Source organism: Triticum urartu, chromosome 3 (assembly GCF_003073215.2).
Source record: "Triticum urartu cultivar G1812 chromosome 3, Tu2.1, whole genome shotgun sequence".
Lineage (NCBI taxonomy): Eukaryota > Viridiplantae > Streptophyta > Magnoliopsida > Poales > Poaceae > Triticum > Triticum urartu.
Window position 1 is genome coordinate 225,646,915 of NC_053024.1, and position 20,719 is coordinate 225,667,633.

A 20,719-nucleotide genomic window follows, 5' to 3' on the forward strand; every position below is an offset into this window, starting at 1 on the left:
CGTGCTTTAAGTTTCGTGCGATGCGGGCCGCACAGTGAATGCAGGAAACCAAACGGGCCAAATTCTTCCCGCCCGGGCCAGACTGGGCCTAATGCAGGCAACCAAACACGCCCCTAATGTCTGAGTTGGTAAATAGTCTTCACGGTTTATTTTCGTCCCACCTTTTGCTGGGTTTTTTCGTCTTTCCTCCCACCTCTCACGTAATCCCTCGCACGCCAAACAAACCCACTTTACGAGGAAGGGATGCCTCCAGGTACTACCCTCGCAAGTAAGAAAATCGAACGAAAAAAAGCCGACGAAAGAAGATCAACGAAAAAATCGCTTCCTCGTAACGTGCGAACGAGCGAAGCCTCCAGGGTGCCCTCGAGCGACGCCACACCAGATCCCATCGCCACCGCCCTCGCACTCGCATCCCTTCGTCGCTGCCCTCGCACATCAAGCCGCCGCTGATCCCTGCGCTACGTCGATGGGAGCCATCGATCGTCTTGCTACGAGGACGATCCCGTTGAGGAGCCGCCGCCGATCACGCCTAGGATCCGATGCCGATCCCCTTCAGGAGCCGACGCCGATCCCTTGAGCCAGCGTTGATCCCCGTTGAGGAGCCGCCGACGAGATCATTGCGGATATAGGTATATCTGAAGTTTATACACAGTTCACCACCTCACCGCCGCCTACGCAACCCATGCCTCACCCATGATCTTGTAGAAAGGAGATGGCCGAGGTAGCCGCAGATGCGCAGACGCAGGTGGCCTCGGGGTAGCGGCGGCGCCTGCAATCGGCGCCCTTTTCCAAGGGCCTGCTGCAGCTCCCTTCTTTCTGGAGTCACCCAAACAACCAACCATCATGCACCGTGCCCCGCGCTCCCGCCATCGGATTCCGTCCGCGTCTGCCACCATGCGATTGCCTTCCTCCCTCAGGTACGCCCCCCCTCGTTCGGATCGTGAGGGAGAGAACCATATCAAGATCGAGGCCATGTGAACCCCTTGCTAATATTGAGATATATCGGGATACTTACAAACAACGCGAGTGTACTTGTCTGCATCAAGATGAGCCCATCGGTGCTGAAATATGAAACGGTTGCTGCCGTCCCGCCATGTTGGAATAAAAGTTACATGATTCTATACTTCTTCTATTGCCGATCTTGCCATGTTGGAGAATGTCGCTCGCAGTTAATTTCTATAATCTGCACTGCAAGCTAAAGGTGTGCAATTTCTATTGGGTCCTTATATAGAAATTTGGACAATATATAAGGATCAATATAGATTTTGTTCCGTTCCGATGAACAGATCCTTCAATGGACCTATTCTAATACATCAGCCATACATAGTTGGTACATATAAATTATATAAATGGATTCAGTCAGATTTAATTTGTTTCATGTCCATGACAATTCTCTTATCTTTTGATGCGCATTTTCCGTAGGGACATACTTGGTGTGAAAATTACGTTCTTGCTTTAATATCTAATCAATATTAGGAACTACGTATGTATCCGTGTTTATTCTGTACCACTTCTGATCTAATAATGTGCCTACTTTTGTACAGTGCCCTTAACTGAAGTTGGTTATTCATGCTGGCACGAATTGGGCTGGCAAAATGCTGACAGAGGAGCAGAAGACTATGCAAGGATGTATGTGCCAAAATTGACGGGCAAGTAATGTTGACGGGTAATTAACAAGGCGGCGGTGCTGCGCGAGGCGGTCAAGTTCGAGGTCGCGAGTTGCTGCGTCCACGGATGTCCGTCGCTGCATCTTCATTCTCCTCACCTCCCCCGTCGACTGCATCTTCAACCTCCATCCGCCGCCGCCGTCCATGGGATGGTTAATGGAAGGAGAAGCTTGTGGTGTGGCTCAGCCCGGTGGCTCTGAAACTCCACCATATAACGTAGGATGATCCTGCCTCCTTGATGGAGAATATTCTGGCTTATGAAGTTTGTGTCTGACTCACCATTAAATTGTTCAGTGTGCTCGCTTGTGGTTTCATCCAATCAGGAATGTGAGTCATGCTATAGTTGGTAAAACAACATGGGAGGAAGATTAATGTTGTTTAGGATTTGGCACATCTTCTTTTCTGAAAGGATTTTAATGTGCTGCATTGATATGCCTTTTCTATTTGATAAATTGATATGCAAAATGCCCTTTTGGAAATTGTGGTTTTCTTCTGTATTTTTGTCCTAATATAGAATGTTCTATTGCTGGATTGAATTACTCTCTCAGCATTTTTTTTGACATATTATAATGCTCAGTTTGTTTACAGGATGTTGAATGTTGTCCAAGGAAGGAATCAGTGCCGAGGTAACTTCTTTCGTAAAATATATTTTCAGTGTAACTATCGATATGATTTTTCTACGTGGTACATGCCATGAATACTAACTTATTTTCTACTCATATGGTTTAATAGGTAATCAACCTTCGATCAATCAGGCCACTGTATAGAGCTGCCATAAAAGCATATGTTAGGAAACCAAATAGATTGGTGGTTCTAGAAGAAGGCTCCCCCCAGCATCGTGTTGGTGCTGAGATATGGCTCTCTCTCTCTCTCTCTCTCTCTCTCTCTCTCTCTCTCTCCACACACATCATGTTAGGTTTGAGCAGGCCAACCCTTCTCCAATTATTCATTCGAATATACAGATTCTCCAATTATAAGAAAGAAGAATTTGATAAATTAGAGAGAGATATGCTTTCATAAATTGCTCATCCCTGAAGGTTACAAATTCAAGTGTTGGGTTCGAAGGATGAAGCAAATCCCAACTCCCAAGTAACATGTTAATATATGTTGATGCACATTTGTTTTTACTTTGCTTTAGGTTCGCATGCGTTGACAGAGATTTCATCAACGTCGCCTCCATTTTGTTGGTGAACCTACCTTTCCCTCTAAGGTTTGTGTTTCCCCCTTTTGATAGTATTTTTTTATTTTCTTGCTCAAGCCACAGATTCTATGCCTGCATATTGTTTACTTTATCCTCGCTGCAGCGACCTTGCATATGGTCATTGGGTGCTGATCGCCTCCATGTCTTTGGTGAGCCCCATGGCTCTCTCGTTCTTTTGATTTTGTTTAGTTTGTTAGATTTATGAAGAGCTCTTCCATTCCAAATTGAGAAACCTATGTTGCTTTCCTATGTTGGTCCAAAAGGCCATTTCTTTGATACAGTTTATTATCAGCAAAGTCTTTAGCCAAAACTGCATTTGACTGGTTCAGTTTGTGCTGCAGATATTTCATTGATAATTTTGTCTCTTTACGTGCCCAGCTACATTATGAAGAAGAAGATTGCTGGTCGAAAAGGCCATTTATTTTATTGAAGAAATTGGCAAGGATGTATTTTCAGTACATTAGGATTTTTGGTAGTCTCATGGTTCTGCTAGGAAGATACCGTTGCTACCAGGTCAACAATCCCCCCTTCAATAATATTTGATTTATATTTTTTTATGCCATTCATCGAATCAATGTGGCTTACAATGACCGCTCGTATGTTTTGATTGTAGTATTTCTCTATGCTATTTCACTATTTTGGACTCATGTTCTTTTCATTGTGACGTAATAAGTGAAATAAATTGGGTCTAATTCTTTGTGTAGACATAGGTGTTTTAAAGAAATATATGGCTTGTTTTATTTTTGGCCCTTTCTTCCTAGCCATTGGATATGCACCTTGTTGGGGAACGTAGTAATTTTTAAAAAATAATCCTACGCACACACGGGATCATGGTGATGCATAGCAACGAGAGGGAGAGTGTGTCCATGTACCCTCGTAGACCGAAAGCAGAAGCGTTAGCACAACGCGGTTGATGTAGTCGTACGTCTTCACGACCCGATCGATTCAAGTACCGAACGCACGACACCTCCGAGTTCAGCACACGTTCAGCTTGATGACGTCCCATGAACTCCGATCCAGCATAGCTTTATGGGAGAGTTTTGTCAGCACGATGGCGTGATGACGGTGATGATGATTCTACTGACGCAGGGCTTCGTCTACGCACCGCTACGATATAATCGAGGTGGATTATGGTGGAGGGGGGCACCGCACACGGCTGGAAGAGATCAACAAATCAACTTGTATGTTCTAGGGTGCCCTCTTGCCCCTGTATATAAAGGAGCAAGGGGAGGCCGGCCGGCCCTGTAGGGCGCTCCAGGAGGAGTCCTCCTCTTAGTAGGAGTAGGACTCCCCTTTCCTACTCCTACTAGGAGGAGGAAAGGAAGGGGAAAGGGGAGAAGGAAGGAGAGGGGGGAAAGGGGGCCGCGCGCCCTGCCTCCTCTCTTCCACCACTTGGCCCATGAGGCCAAATACTTCTTCCCTGTATTCCCGTAACTCCTCGGTACTCCGAAAAATACCTGAATCACTCGGAACCTTTCCGATGTTCGAATATAGTCATCCAATATATTGATCTTTACGTATCGACCATTTCGAGACTCCTCGTCATGTCCCCGATCTCATCGGGACTCCGAACTACCTTCGGTACATCAAATTACAAAAACTTATAATACCGATGGTCACCGAACGTTAAGTGTGCGGACCCTACGGGTTCGAGAACTATGTAGACATGACCGAGACACGTCTCCGGTCAATAACCAATAGCGGAACCTGGATGTTCATATTGGCTCCTACATATTCTATGAAGATCTTTATCGGTCAAACCGCATAACAACATACGTTGTTCCTTTTGTCATCGGTATGTTAATTTCCTGAGATTCGATCGTCGGTATCTCAATACCTAGTTCAATCTCGTTACCGGCAAGTCTTTTTACTCGTTCCGTAATGCATCATCCTGCAACTAACTCATTAGTCACATTGCTTGCAAGGCTTATAGTGATGTGCATTACCGAGAGGGCCCAGAGATACCTCTCCGACAATCGGAGTGACAAATCCTATTCTTGATCTATGTCAACTCCACGAACACCATCGGAGACACCTGTAGAGCACCTTTATAATCACCTAGTTACCTTGTGACGTTTGGTAGCACACAAAGTGTTCCTCTGGTATTCGGGAGTTACATAATCTCATAGTCATAAGAACATGTATAAGTCATGAAGAAAGCAATAGCAGTAAACTAAACGATCAAGTGCTAAGCTAACGGAATGGGTCAAGTCAATCACATCATTATCCTAATGATGTGATCCCGTTAGTCAAATGACAACTCATGTCTATGGTTAGGAAACTTAACCATCTTTGGTTAATGAGCTAGTAAAGTAGAGGCATACTAGTGACACTCTGTTTGTCTATGTATTCACACATGTACTAAGTTTCCGGTTAATACAATTCTAGCAAGAATAATAAACATTTATCATGAAAAAATAAATAAATAATAACTTTATTATTGCCTCTAGGGCATATTTCCTTCAGTCTCCCACTTGCACTAGAGTCAATAATCTAGTTCACATCGTCATGTGATTTAACACCGATAGTTCACATCTATATGTGATTAGTTCACATCTCCATGTGACTAACACCCAAAGAGTTTGCTAGAGTCAATAATCTAGTTCACATCGCTATGTGATTAAAACCCAAAGAGTGATCATGTTTTGCTTATGAGAGAAGTTTAGTCTACGGGTCTGCAACATTCAGATCCGTATGTACTTCGCAAATTTCTATGTCTACAATGCTCGGCACGGAGCTACTCTAGCTAATTGCTCCCACTTTCAATATGTGTCCAGATTGAGACTTAGAGTCATCTAGATCGATGTAAAAAGTTTGCATCAACGTAACTCTTTACGACGAACTCTTTTATCACCTCCATAAGCGAGAAATATTTCCTTAGTCCTCTAAGGATAATTTTGACCGCTGTCCAGTGATCTACTCCCAGATCACTATTGTTCTCCTTTGCCAGAATCATGCTAAGGGACTGGTAAACATCATATCATACTTTATAGAACCTATGACTGAGGCATAGGGAATGACTTTTCATTCTCTTTCTATTTTCTGCTGTGATCGGGTTTTGAGTCTTTACTCAACTTCACACCTTGCAACACAGGCAAGAACTTCCTTCTTTGACTGTTCCATTTTGAACTACTTCAAAATCTTGTCAAGGTATGTACTCATTGAAAAAACTTATCAAGCGTCTTGATCTATCTCTATAGATCTTGATGCTCAATGTGTAGGCAGCTCCATCGAGGTCTTTCTTTGAAAAACTCTTTTCAAACACTCCTTTATGCTTTCTAGAAAATTCTACATTATTTCTGATCAACAATATGTCATTCACATATACTTATCAGAAATGATGTAGTGCTTCCACTCACTTTCTTGTAAATATAGGCTTCACCACAAGTCTGTTTAAAACCATATGCTTTGATCACTTTATCAAAGTATATATTCCAACTCCGAGATGCTTGCACCAGTCCATAGATGGATTGCTGGAGCTTGCTCACTTTGTTAGCACCTTTAGGATCGACAAAACCTTCTGGTTGCATCATATACAACTCTTCTTTAAGAAATCCATTAAGGAATACAATTTTGACATCCATTTGCCAGATTTCATAAAATGCGGCAATTGCTAACATGATTTGGACGGACTTTTAAGCATCGATACGAGTGAGAAAATCTCATCGTAGTCAACACCTTGAACTTGTTGAAAACATTTTGCGACAATTCGAGCTTTGTAGATAGTAACACTACTATCAGTGTCCATCTTCCTCTTGAAGATCCATTTATTCTTAATGACTCACCGATCATCTTGCAAGTCAATCAAAGTCCATACTTTGTTCTCATACATGGATCCTATCTCAGATTTCATGGCCTCAAGCCATTTCGCGGAATCTGGGCTCATCATCGCTTCCTCATAGCTCGTAGGTTCGTCATGGTCTAGTAACATGACTACCAGAAAGGATTACCGTACCACTCTGGTGAGGACCATACTCTGGTTGTCCTACGAGGTTCGGTAGTAACTTGATCTGAAGTTTCATGATCATCATCATTAGCTTCCTCACTAACTGATGTAGAGATCACTAGAACTAATTTCTGTGATGAACTACTTTCCAATTCGGGAGAAGGTACAATTACCTCATCAAGTTCTACATTCCTTCCACTCACTTCTTTCGAGAGAATCTCCTTCTCTAGAAAAGATCCATTCTTAGCACTAAATGTCTTGCCTTCGGATCTGTGATAGAAGGTGTACCCAACTATCTCCTTTGGGTATCCTATGAAGACTCATTTCTCCGATTTGGGTTTGAGCTTATCAGGATGAAACTTTTTCACATAAGCATCGCAACCCCAAACTTTAAGAAATGACAACTTTGGTTTCTCGACAAAACACAGTTCATATGGTGTCGTCTCAACGGATTTAGATGATGCCCTATTTAACGTGAATGCAACTGTCTCTAATGCATAACCCCAAAATGATAGTGGTAAATCGGTAAGAGACATCATATATTGCACCATATCTAATAAAGTACGGTTACGATGTTTGGACACACCATTACGCTGTGGTGTTCGAGGTGGTGTGAGTTGCGAAACTATTCCGCATTGTTTCAAATGAAGACCAAACTCGTAACTCAAATATTCTCCTCCACGATCAGATCGTAAAAACTTTATTTTCTTGTTACGATAATTTTCCACTTCACTCTGAAATTATTTGAACTTTTCAAATGTTTCAGATTTATGTTTCATCAAGAAGATATACCCATATCCTACTCAAATCATTTGTGAAGGTCAGAAAATAACGATACCTGCCGCGGGCCTCAACACTCATCGGACTGCATACATCAATATGTATTATTTCCAATAAGTTTGTTGCTCGCTCCATTGTTCCGGAGAACGGAGTCTTAGTCATATTGACCATGAGGCATGGTTCGCATGCATCAACTGATTCATAATCAAGTGATTCCAAAAGCCCATCAATATGGATTTCTTCATGCGCTTTACACCAATATGACCCAAACGGCAGTGCCACAAATAAGTTGCACTATCATTATTAACTTTGCATCTTTTGGCTTCAATATTATGAATATGTGTATCACTACAATCGAGATTCAATAAACCATTCACCTTGGGTGTATGACCATTGAAGGTTTTATTCATGTAAACATAACAACAATTATTCTCTGACTTTAAATGAATAAATATATTGCAATAAACATGATCAAATCATATTCATGCTTAACTCAAACACCAAATAACATTTATTTAGGTTCAACACTAATCCCGAAAGTATAGGGAGTGTGCGATGATGATCATATCAATCTTGGAACCACTTCTAACACACATCATCACTTCACCCTTAACTAGTCTCTGTTCATTCTGCAACTCCCGTTTCGAGTTACTAATCTCAGCAACTGAACTAGTATCAAGTACTGAGGGGTTGCTATAAACACTAGTAAAGTACACACAATAACATGTATATCAAATATACCTTTGTTCACTTTGCCATCCTTCTTATCCGCCAAATACTTGGGGCAGTTCTGCTTCAAGTGACCAGTCCCTTTGCAGTAGAAGCACTTAGTCTCAGGCTTAGGTCTGGACTTGGGCTTCTTCACTTGAGAAGCAACTTGCTTGCCGTTCCTTTTTAAGTTCCCTTTCTTTCCTTTGCCCTTTTCTTGAAACTAGTGGTCTTGTCAACCATCAACACTTGATGTTTCTACCTTCGTCGATTTCAGCATCACGAAGAGCTTGGGAATTGTTTTTGTTATCCCTTGCATATTATAGTTCATCATGAAGTTCTAGTAACTTGGTGATAGTGAATAGAGAACTCTGTCAATCACTATCTTATCTGGAAGATTAACTCCCACTTGATTCAAGTGATTGTAGTACTCAGACATTCTGAGCACATGCTCACTAGCTGAGCTATTCTCCTCCATCCTGTAGGCAAAGTACTGTCAGAGGTCTCATACCTCTTGACACAGGCATGAGTATGAACTACAAATTTCAACTCTTAGAACATCTTACATGTTCCATGGCATTCAAACGTTTTTGAAGTCCCGGTTCTAAGCCGTAAAGCATGGTGCACTAAACTATTAAGTAGTAATTATACCGAGCTTTGTCAAATGTTCATAACCTGTGCATCTGCTCCTGCAATAGGCCTGTCACCTAGCGGTCTATCAAGGACATAATTCTTCTGTGCAGCAATAAGGATAATCCTTAGATCACGGATCCAATCCGCATCATTGCTACTAACATCTTTCAACTTTATTTTCTCTAGGAACATATCAAAAATAAATGGGGAGCTACATCGCAAGCTATTGATCTACACCATAGATATGCAAATACTATCAGGACTAAGTTCGTGATAAATTAAAGTTAAATTAATCATATTACTTAAGAACTCTCACTTAGATAGACATCCCTCTAGTCATCTAAATGATCACATAATCCAAATCAGCTAAACCATGTCTGATCGTCACATGAGATGGAGTGGTTTTCAATGTTGAACATCACTATGTTGATCATATCTACTATATGATTCACGCTCGACCTTTCGGTCTCCAGTGTTCTGAGGCCATATCTGCATATGCTAGGCTCATCAAGTTTAACCCGAGTATTTCGCGTGTGCAAAACTGGCTTCCACCCATTGTATGTGAACGTAGTGCTTATCACACCCGATCATCACGTGGTGTCTCAGCACGAAGAACTGTCGCAACGGTGCATACTCAGGGAGAACACTTATATCTTGAAATTTAGTGAGAGATCATCTTATAATGCTACCGACGAACTAAGCAAAATAAGATGCATAAAGGATAAACATCACATGCAATCAAAATATGTGACATGATATGGCCATGATCATCTTGCGCCTTTGATCTCCATCTCCAAAGTACCGTCATGATCTCTATCATCACCGGCATGACACCATGATCTCCATCATCTTGATCTCTATCAATGTGTCGTCACATGGTCGTCTCGCCAACTATTGGTCTTGCAACTATTGCTATCGCATAGCGATAAAGTAAAGCAATTGTTTGGTGCTTGCATCTTATGCAATAAAGAGACAACCATAAGGCTTCTGCCACTTGCCGATAACTTTAACAAAACATGATCATCTCATACAACAATTTATATCCCATCACGTCTTGACCATATCACATCACAACATGCCCTGCAAAAACAAGTTAGACGTCCTCTACTTTGTTGTTTGCAAGTTTTACGTGGCTGCTACGGGCTGGGCAAGAACCGTTCTTACCTACGCATCAAAACCACAACGATAGTTTGTCAAGTTGGTGTTGTTTTAACCTTCTCAAGGACCGGGCGTAGCCACACTCGGTTCAACTAAAGTTGGAGAAACTGACACCCGCCAGCCACCTGTGTGCAAAGCACGTCGGTAGAACCAGTCCCGCGTAAGCATACGTGTAATGTCGGTCCGGGGCGCTTCATCCAACAACACCGCCGAACCAAAGTATGACATGCTGGTAAGCAATATGACTTGTATCGCCCACAACTCACTTGTGTTCTACTCGTGCATATAACATCTACGCGTAAACCTGGCTCGGATGCCACTGTTGGGGAACGTAGTAATTTCAAAAAATTTCCTACGCACGCACAGGATCATGGTGATGCATAGCAACGAGAGGGGAGAGTGTGTCCACGTACCCTCGTAGACCGAAAGCGGAAGCGTTAGCACAACGCAGTTGATGTAGTCATACGTCTTCACGATCCGACCGATCCAAGTACCGAACGCACGACACCTCCGAGTTCAGCACACGTTCAGCTCGATGACGTCCCATGAACTCCGATCCAGCATAGCTTCATGGGAGAGTTTTGTCAGCACGATGGCGTGATGACAGTGATGATGATTCTACCGACGCAGGGCTTCGCCTACGCACCACTACGATATAATCGAGGTGGATTATGGTGGAGGGGGGCACCGCACAGGGCTGGGAGAGATCAACAGATCAACTTGTGTGTTCTAGGGTGCTCCCTGCCCCCCGTATATAAAGGAGCAAGGGGGGAGGCTGGCCGGCCCTGTAGGGCGCTCCAGGAGGAGGATTCCTCCTCCTAGTAGGAGTAGGACTCCCCTTTCCTACTCCTACTAGGAGGAGGAAAGGAAGGGGGAAGGGGAGAAGGAAGGAGAGGGAGGAAAGGAGGAAAGGGGGCCCGCCCCCCTAGTCCAAGTCCAATTCGGTTTGGGCTAGGGGGCCGCGCGCCCTGCCTCCTCTCTTCCACCACTTGGCCCATGAGGCCAAATACTTCTTCCCCGTATTCCCGTAACTCCTCGGTACTCCGAAAAATACCCGAATCACTCGGAACCTTTTCGATGTCCGAATATAGTCATCCAATATATCGATCTTTACGTATCGACCATTTCGAGACTCCTCGTCATGTCCCCGATCTCATCGGGACTCCGAACTACCTTCGGTACATCAAATTACAAAAACTTATAATACCGATGGTCACCGAACGTTAAGTGTGCGGACCCTACGGGTTCGAGAACTATGTAGACATGACCGAGACACGTCTCCGGTCAATAACCAATAGCGGAACCTGGATGTTCATATTGGCTCCTACATATTCTACGAAGATCTTTATCGGTCAAACCGCATAACAACATACGTTGTTCCCTTTGTCATCGGTATGTTACTTTCCTGAGATTCGATCGTCGGTATCTCAATACCTAGTTCAATCTCGTTACCGGCAAGTCTTTTTACTCGTTCCGTAATGCATCATCCTGCAACTAACTCATTAGTCACATTGCTTGCAAGGCTTATAGTGATGTGCATTACCGAGAGGGCCCAGAGATACCTCTCCGACAATCGGAGTGACAAATCCTATTCTTGATCTATGTCAACTCCACGAACACCATCGGAGACACCTGTAGAGCACCTTTATAATCACCTAGTTACCTTGTGACGTTTGGTAGCACACAAAGTGTTCCTCTGGTATTCGGGAGTTACATAATCTCATAGTCATAAGAACATGTATAAGTCATGAAGAAAGCAATAGCAGTAAACTAAACGATCAAGTGCTAAGCTAACGGAATGGGTCAAGTCAATCACATCATTATCCTAATGATGTGATCCCGCTAGTCAAATGACAACTCATGTCTATGGTTAGGAAACTTAACCATCTTTGGTTAATGAGTTAGTAAAGTAGAGGCATACTAGTGACACTCTGTTTGTCTATGTATTCACACATGTACTAAGTTTCCGGTTAATACAATTCTAGCAAGAATAATAAACATTTATCATGAAAAAAGAAATAAATAATAACTTTATTATTGCCTCTAGGGCATATTTCCTTCACACCTAAGTTCCCCAACCAGAAGCATCTCACTGTCTGGGTAACCAATAATGTTTTGGACGCAGAATGTACTCAGGATCAAAATGGAAAATTTCGGTTTTCTGAAAACCATGTCCCACTGTGCATGGTACAAGAGTTTGAGCAAAAACCTGGTGTTAGCTCCTTGCCTACTCCAGGTATTGTACACTCAAACTATCTGTATAGGTTTTTTCTGCCTTTTGGATAGCATCTTGCAGCTAACATTTCTGAATTCCAACATTGGTATCATTAAGCATTTTAGTTCTACTGTAACATCTCAATTTTCAATTTGGATATTATACATAGGTCATTAGATGCATATCATATTTTATTTGCATTTTGGTTGTAATCCTAGAAATCTTAAGCAACTCAAGGACCCAAGGAGAGAGTTGGAGATTTCATAAGTTTTCCTATTTGAATTTTCTCAAATTTGAAAAGGAATCATTTTGGTTTTTATATTTTTCTCTCCGAATATTTCTAATATCAAAAATAAAAGAGAGAAGATAATATGACTTCTTCAAAAAGAGAGGAATAATGGAGGAAAATTTTAAAATCAAATAAATATTTTATTTGGGATTTTATTGCTATTTTATTTGAATTAGAAAAATATGCATTTTTCAAAATTGCATTTTAGGCCAGAAAAATGTTCACTTTATTCTAAATATTTTATTTAGACAGTGAAAATTGTTTTTGGCATTTTAGAATTTTTTTATACTTTATTAGGATTTTTCTTTTCGGCGGATTTTTTTAAGTTTTCCGCCCGACTAGGACGAAGGCCCAGCCGAGCCGGGCCGAAGCCCGCTCCCACGCCGCCGCCGTCGCTGGCACGGACGCCGAGGAGGAGTCTGAGCCGGACTCCACCTCGGGCCGGCCCCTCCTCCAAGCCGCCGCCCGCACCCAAGGCCTTTAAAGGCCGAGGCCTCGCCCCCTCTCGCCTCACCACCGCCGCCCGCCGCCTGCAGCCGCAGCCGCCGCAACCGCTCGCTGCCCCGCCGCTTGCCGCGCCGCATTTGCAACCTCGCACCGTCGCCGCCGCGCCATTGCCGCACCCCGCCGACGCCGCACCACCGCCGCCCAAGCCGCAGCCCCGCCCCGCTGTCTGGCCGGATTCTGCCGTCGTTGCCGCCCGCGACTTTCCCCGGTTTAACCGGTAAAAACCACCCCGTTTTTTTCGGTTTTGTTTTTAGATCGGTTTTATTTTAGGTTTTGGGTTTTTCTTGGTTTCGCTAATTAGCGAACATTCGCCCGAACGCCTTATTCCCGAACGCGTTCGGTCGTTTGTCTCTGATAACGAACGTTCGTTCGTTAGTCTTTTCTTTTTATTTTATTTTCCAGCCAAGGACCTATCCGTGATTATTTTTATCGCAGGTTAGCCCCTGATCTTCAAACGCTCGCAACTTTTTAACCGTTCGTCCCAATCCAGTGAAACCAACGCCAAAATCTTCGTCTCGGACCCCTCTTTCCAGTTAACCAACTTGAACATGGTTTTGACACATCAAAATTTGATTGTAAGCAGATTTGAATTTGAACTTCTTTTGACCACAGTTTGAGTTTCGTAGCTCCGATTCGATTGATTCTTTTTGCATATTGAAGCTCTTCACTTGTACTTTCGATTTGGATCTTTTCTCTTAAGTTTTACCCTTGCATCTATTGCTTGAGTGCTTATGTATGTTATTGTTTGTTTGCGATAGAGTTTCCGGAGTGCTAAGCGTGCTACTACGAGTCACTAGGGTTTTCATATCGTCAACAAGGCAAGTAACACTTTGATCATACTTTTCATACCCAGGTTTTATGCATTAGTCTCAACCTTCAAAAATTGCATGTATATGATCTGTTTAACTTGTGGGTACCTGGGAAGTAGTGATGAGGTAGAACCTATTGCCTTTATTTTCAAACCCTGGGAGTTACTTCTAGGTTATGCTTATATTGCTATGCTATGCTCGTAGACGTGGTTTGGTTTGAGTGATCCATGACAGATGTGAGAGTTATAATTAATGGTTAAACTGAAGGTGGCTACTTTAATACACATCTGGGTGGATTGGTTGAGGCACCCTAGAGCACCCAGTGGTTGTCTGGGCACCTGGAGGAATCCAGTGATGTCCTGGGATATCCCGGAGTACCCGTGTGATCATCCTACGGTTTTCCACCCAGGCTCAAAGGGATCATAAGATTATTCATGCTGGAAACTTCTGTGTGCAGCCACAAGCCATTATGGGCTCTGGCATAGTTGACTAAGTTGTGTGACCTCTTTCAGTGGTAGGCTAGCAGATGTAGGGGATGTAGGTGGTACTATCTACCCCAGAGTAAAGAGTTAATGCTTCTGAAAGACTGTGTCTCAGTCATCCGTTTCTCAAACACCATGTAGTGCAAGAAATCCAACGAAGGAGATCGAGTCTTGTGGGGAAAAGTGCACAAACCTCTACAGAGTGTACAAACTAATCATGGTTAGCCGTGTCCCCGTTTATGGACATCTTGAGTATCTGGTACTTGAATTATTGATTTGATCTCATCACTCTATTAATTAATTTGTTGGGTTGATGATTATTTTAATTTGGGATTGAGTTGGAGGAACCTTCTCAATATTTTCAACAAACTTTGTAGTTAAATAAAATTTATTCCTTTGTTGTAGGGAAAAATTAGCTTTCTGCAAAAATAACCATAGAGCCTCCACCAGCCAAATATGCATATAGTTATAGCTGCTAAATGTTCATTGCTCTATAGTGTTATTTTGCCAGCATATTCCATGTGCTGACCCGTTTCAAGCTACAATGTATTATGTTGCAGACTTTTCAGACAAAGAGCAAGGTGCGCTAGGTCGTTGTCTTGCACTCAGCTATGCCGTTGGAGTTGATGGACTCACTTTACCTTCGAAGCCTTCCGATGTTATCTTCATTAGATGGCCTTCGGCCATATTATTGTAATAAGTACTCTATTTTGAGATATTTGATGTAATAGGTGTGTGATTGAAACTTTGTTATAAATCCTTCAAGTACTGTGTGTGTCAGCATTACCGATCCAAGGATGACACTTATGCATAGAGATTTGACCGTTTGAGGTCGGATCGCTACAAGATGGTATCAGAGCACACACTAACTGTAGGACGCAACCAGTAAGATGAGCCATAGGTCATTCTTATCTACTCATTTCTGACTCTTCTCCACTTTCCACTCTATAGATGTCAGATTCAAGGAGCAAGTTTGCTCAACCGGATGAAGAGACCCCTTTTGGACGACACTTGAAGGAAGTCACTAGATACCTGAACATCGGAATACCAAGCTTCACCGGGACCTACACCGCCACTCTACCGGAAGAAGAGCGCTGGACAGTTCGAGTACATGTTCCAGGAAGGACATTCGCACCAGTTACTGAGCCCATAGAGTTTTCCTTTGATGCACCAACCTGGAGTCTAGGAAAGAGCATGGCAGCTCACATCGCCATGGGACGCATCGGTGAAGTTTATCGCAAGAATCTTAAGGAAACCATCTACCAGATATGTGGACGCCGAGATGAGCAATGGGAGATGATCAGCACCAGAAGGGACAAATCCATTGCAGCCTACATCCAGGAGTTAAACCAACACATTCGTCAACAGGAGAACCAGATGTGCGCCAGCATGATAGACCTGAAGAAGATGATGACCAGGAACATGGAGCTAGAAGAGGAACTCAAGTCTACACGTGATTGATATGAAGAGGAAATTGCAGTTCTACTGCAGAAGAATGAAGACCTGAAGAAGAAGCTAGGAGTATTCATGGGAGACCCCGCACCAGGAGGAGATGACGATCATCCCGAGCACTACATCATCATCGACGACACCGACTCCGACCCCGACAATGATGATGACTATGAAGACGAAGCTAGAGTAGATATCATGGAATCTTCTTCCGATCAAAATTTCTAGTCGACCACCATATTATCAGCAATATACCCCCATGTATGTAGAATAGTCCGAGTACTTTGTAACGGCAGCTAGATCGATTGTATGCCCTTGTTTGAATTGAGTGGTGTGATATGAATGTGTTTGTCTCATGTGCATATGGGTAGTGTTTTTCCCCTTAGACCCCACTATATTCTAATCTCTCCCCTCTAAACCTATCAGATGCCTCCAAGACGTGACCCCACATTTGTTTTCCCACCGGAGCTCACCCAGCTGATCCAACAGCAGAATGCCTTGATGCAGCTATTAGTCCAGAACCAGGGCAACAACAACAACAAAAACAATCCGCTGCCACCACCTCGAGTTGACAACTTAGCTCGTTTTCTAAGGTTGAATCCGCCGGTGTTTTCCAGTAGCACCGAGTCGATAGTTGCTGATACGTCTCCAACGTATCTATAACTTTTGATTGCTCCATGCTATATTATCTACTGTTTTGGACAATATTGGGCTTTATTTTCCACTTTTATATTATTTTTGGGACTAACCTATTAACCGGAGGCCCAGCCCAGAATTGCTGTTTTTTGCCTATTTCAGTGTTTCGGAGAAACAGAATATCAAACGGAGTCCAAACAGAATAAAATCTTCGGGAATGTGATTTTCTCACCGAACGTGATCCAGGAGACTTGGACCCTACTCCAAGGGATCAAAGAGGAGGTCACGAGGGTGGGGGGCGCCCCCCAGGGCGCGCCCCCTGCCTCGTGGGCCCCTCGGTGCTCCACCGACGTACTCCTTCCTCCTATATATACACACGTACCCCCAAACGATTAGAACAGGAGCCAAAAACCTAATTCCACCGCCGCAACTTTCTGCATCCACGAGATCCCATCTTGGGGCCTGTTCCGGAGCTCCGCCAGAAGAGGGCCGTCATCACAGAGGGCTTCTACATCATCCTAGCCCCTTCGATGAAGTGTGAGTAGTTTACCTCAGACCTTCGGGTCCATAGTTAGTAGCTAGATGGCTTCTTCTCTCTCTTTGAATCTCAATACAAAGTTCTCCCCCTCTCTTGTGGAGATCTATTCGATGTAATCTTCTTTTTGCGATGTGTTTGTTGAGACCGATGAATTATGGGTTTATGATCAAGTCTATCTATGAATAATATTTGAATCTTCTCTGAATTCTTTTATGTATGATTGGTTATCTTTGCAAGTCTCTTCGAATTATCCATTTGGTTTGGCCAACTAGATTGGTAGTTCTTGCCATGGGAGAAGTGCTTAGCTTTGGGTTAGATCTTGCGGTGTCCTTACCCAGTGATAGAAGGGGCAGCAAGGCACGTATTGCATCGTTGCCATCGAGGATAACAGGATGGGGTTTATTTCATATTGCATGAATTTATCTCTCTACATCATGTCATCTTGCTTAAGGCATTACTCTGTTTTTAACTTAATACTCTAGATGCATGCTGGATAGCGGTCGATGAGTGGAGTAATAGTAGTAGCTCCAGAATCATTTCAGTCTACTTTTCACGGACGTGATGCCTATATACATGATCATCCCTAGATATTCTCATAACTATGCTCAATTCTGTCAATTGCTCAATAGTAATTTGTTCACCCACCGTAGAATACTTATGCTCTTGAGAGAAGCCACTAGTGAAACCTATGGCCCCCGGGTCTATTCTCATCATATCAATCTCCATCACTTTAATCTTGCTTTGCTTTTTTACTTTGCTTTTACTTTTTACTTTGCATCTTTATATCAAAAATACCAAAAATACTATCTCTATCAGATCTCACTCTCGTAAGTGACCGTGAAGGGATTGACAACCCCTAATCATGTTGGTTGCGAGTAGCTATCGTTTTGTGCAGGTACGAGGGACTTGAGCGTGGCCTCCTACTGGATTGATACCTTGGTTCTCAAAAACTGAGGGAAATACTTACGCTACTCTGCTGCATCATCCCTTCCTCTTCGGGGAAAACCAACGCAAGCTCAAGACGTAGCAAGAAGGATTTCTGGCGCCGTTGCCGGGGAGTCTGCGCAAAAAGTCAACATACCAAGTACCCATCACAATCCCTATCTCTCGCATTACATTATTTGCCATTTGCCTCTCGTTTTCCTCTTCTCCACTTCACCCTTGCCGTTTTATTCGCCCTCTCTCTCTCTATCCTCCCTCTCCGCTTGCCTCTTGTTTGCTCGTGTGCTAGTTTGTTTGCTTGTCGTCATGGCTAGTCCTCTTTCTGCTCCTATGTCCCCCGAGTTTGAAGTCCTTCACTTCAAACAAAGGCAAGGAGAAAACTTAAAGGATGCTTGGTTTAGAATGATGGAATCATATCATAAATGCACCTTAGAAGTAAATTTCAAAATTTTGCTTCGCAACTTTTATGTTGGGCTTAATATGTCTCATAGACAACTTTTGGATTGTGTTGCCAAAGGCAATTTTATTGAAATTGATCCCAGTATCGCGCATGAAATTATAGAAGGTATAGTAGGAACTTTACCTCAACAAAAGGGGCCCCATCATACCCAAGAGAAAACGCAAGTTTTTGAGAAAATTTGCGAAGTAACTAAGATTTTACAGAAATCTCTTGAACCTCTTAAGAGCGTTAGCGTAAATCTTCACCGCATGAATATGTTGATTACTCTGCAATAAGCGGTTGGATTCTTTAGATCTCAAGATCTTTGAATATGAAGGGAAACGTAAGGAACCTCCCAGATTCGAGCATAACATCGCTAAAAGAATTAAGAATCAAGATGACAATACCTAGATCTATCCTCGCTTGTTATGCCTAGCTAGGGGCGTTAAACGATAGCGCTTGTTGGGAGGCAACCCAATTTTATTTTTATTCCTTGCTTTTTGCTCCTGTTTAGTAAAAAATAAATTATCTAGCCTCTGTTTTGGTTGTGTTTTTTGTTTAATTAGTGTTTGTGCCAAGTAGAACCGTTGGGAAGACTTGGGTAAAGTCTTGTTGAACTTGCTGTAAAAACAGAAACTTTAGCGCTCACGAGAACTTCTGTCATTTTTATTTGAAGAGTTCTATTTAGTTAATTCTTTTTGAAGATGACTAATAGATACATTCCTCACGTCCAGAAATTTATTTTAGAATTTTTGGGGTTCCAGATCTTGCGCTAGCTACAGATTACTACAGACTGTTCTGTTTTTGACAGATTCTGTTTTTCGTGTGTTGTTTGCTTATTTTGATGAATCTATGGCTAGTAAAATAGTTTATAATCCATAGAGAAGTTGGAATACAGTAGGTTTAACACCAATATAAATAAAGAATGAGTTCATTACAGTACCTTGAAGTGGTCTTCTGTTTTCTTTCGCTAACGGAGCTCACGAGTTTTCTATTTTGAGTTTTGTGTTGTGAAGTTTTCAAGTTTTAGGTAAGGATTTGATGGATTATGGAACAAGGAGTAGCAAGAGCCTAATCTTGGGGATTCCCATGGCACCCCCAAGAAAATCCAAGGAAACCAAAAAGTCAAAGCTTGGGGATGCCCCGGAAGGCATCCCCTCTTTCGTCCACTTCCATCGGTAATTTACTTGGAGCTATATTTTTATTCACCAACATGATATGTGTTTTTCTTGGAGCGTCTTGTATTATTTGTGTCTTTGTTTGTTAGTATGCCACAATCATCCTTGCTGTACACACCTTTTGAGAGAGCCATACATGAATTAAAATTTGATAGAATACTCTATGTGCTTCACTTATATCTTTTGAGCTAAGTAGTTTTGCTCTATGTGCTTCACTTATATCTTTTGAGCTAACTAGTTTTGCTCTATGTGCTTCACTTATATCTTTTGAGCGTTATAATTTTGCTCTATGTGCTTCACTTAGATCTTTTAGAGCACGGTGGTGGATTTGTTTTAAAGAAACTATTGATCTCTCATGCTTCACTTAAATTATTTTGAGAGTCTCTTAATAGCATGGTAATTTGCTTAATAATAATATGCTTGGTATTCAAGATTTGTGAAACTTTCTTTTGAGTGTGTTGAATACTAAGAAAAGATTGAAGCATGATAATTGTTTTGAGATATGGAGGTGATAATATTAAAGTCATGCTAGTTGAGTAGTTGTGAATTTAAAGAATACTTGTGTTGAAGCTTGTGATTCCCGTAGCATGCACATATGGTGAACCGTTATGTGATGAAGTCGGAGCATGATTTATTTATTGATTGTCTTCCTTATGAGTGGCGGTCGGGGATGAGCGATGGTCTTTTCCTACCAATCTATCCCCCTAGGAGCATGTGCGTAGTACTTTGCTTTGATAACTTCTAGATTTTTGCAATAAGTATATGAGTTCTTTATGACTAATGTTGAGTCCATGGATCATACGCACTCTCACCCTTCCACCTTTGCTAGCCTCTCTAATACCGCACACCTTTCGCCGGTATCATACACCTACCATATACCTTCCTCAAAACAACCACCATACCTACTTATTATGGCATTTCCATAGCCATTCCGAGATATATTGCCATGCAACTTTCCACCATCTAGTTCATCATGACACATTCATCATTGTCATATTGCTTAGCATGACCATGAAGTTGACATAGTATTTGTGGCAAAGCCACTGTTCATAATTTTTTCATACTTGTCACTCTTGATTCATTGCATATCCCGGTACACCGCCGGAGGCATCCATATAGAGTCATGCTTTGTTTTAGAATCG

At 42.5% G+C, this 20,719-nt stretch overlaps 1 protein-coding gene across 12 annotated transcripts; it reads left to right on the forward strand.

Annotated features, from left to right (window-relative positions):
* Positions 1-269: 269 nt before the first annotated feature.
* On the forward strand, positions 270-3,571 carry LOC125543691. Of its 12 annotated transcripts, none has more exons than XM_048707148.1 (7): positions 270-629; positions 706-917; positions 1,545-1,883; positions 2,256-2,293; positions 2,806-2,877; positions 2,972-3,017; positions 3,210-3,571. In XM_048707148.1, exons 3-7 carry the CDS (start codon positions 1,812-1,814, stop codon positions 3,219-3,221), a joined length of 240 nt encoding a protein of 79 aa, XP_048563105.1. In that variant the 5' UTR covers positions 270-629; positions 706-917; positions 1,545-1,811; the 3' UTR covers positions 3,222-3,571. The 12 variants fall into 12 exon arrangements, 4 of the variants coding, with proteins under 4 accessions (XP_048563105.1, XP_048563104.1, XP_048563102.1 ...); XM_048707147.1 differs by having other exon boundaries at positions 3,247-3,571; XR_007298699.1 differs by having other exon boundaries at positions 1,545-2,293; positions 2,400-2,877; positions 3,210-3,513.
* The last annotated feature ends 17,148 nt before the right edge of the window (positions 3,572-20,719 follow it).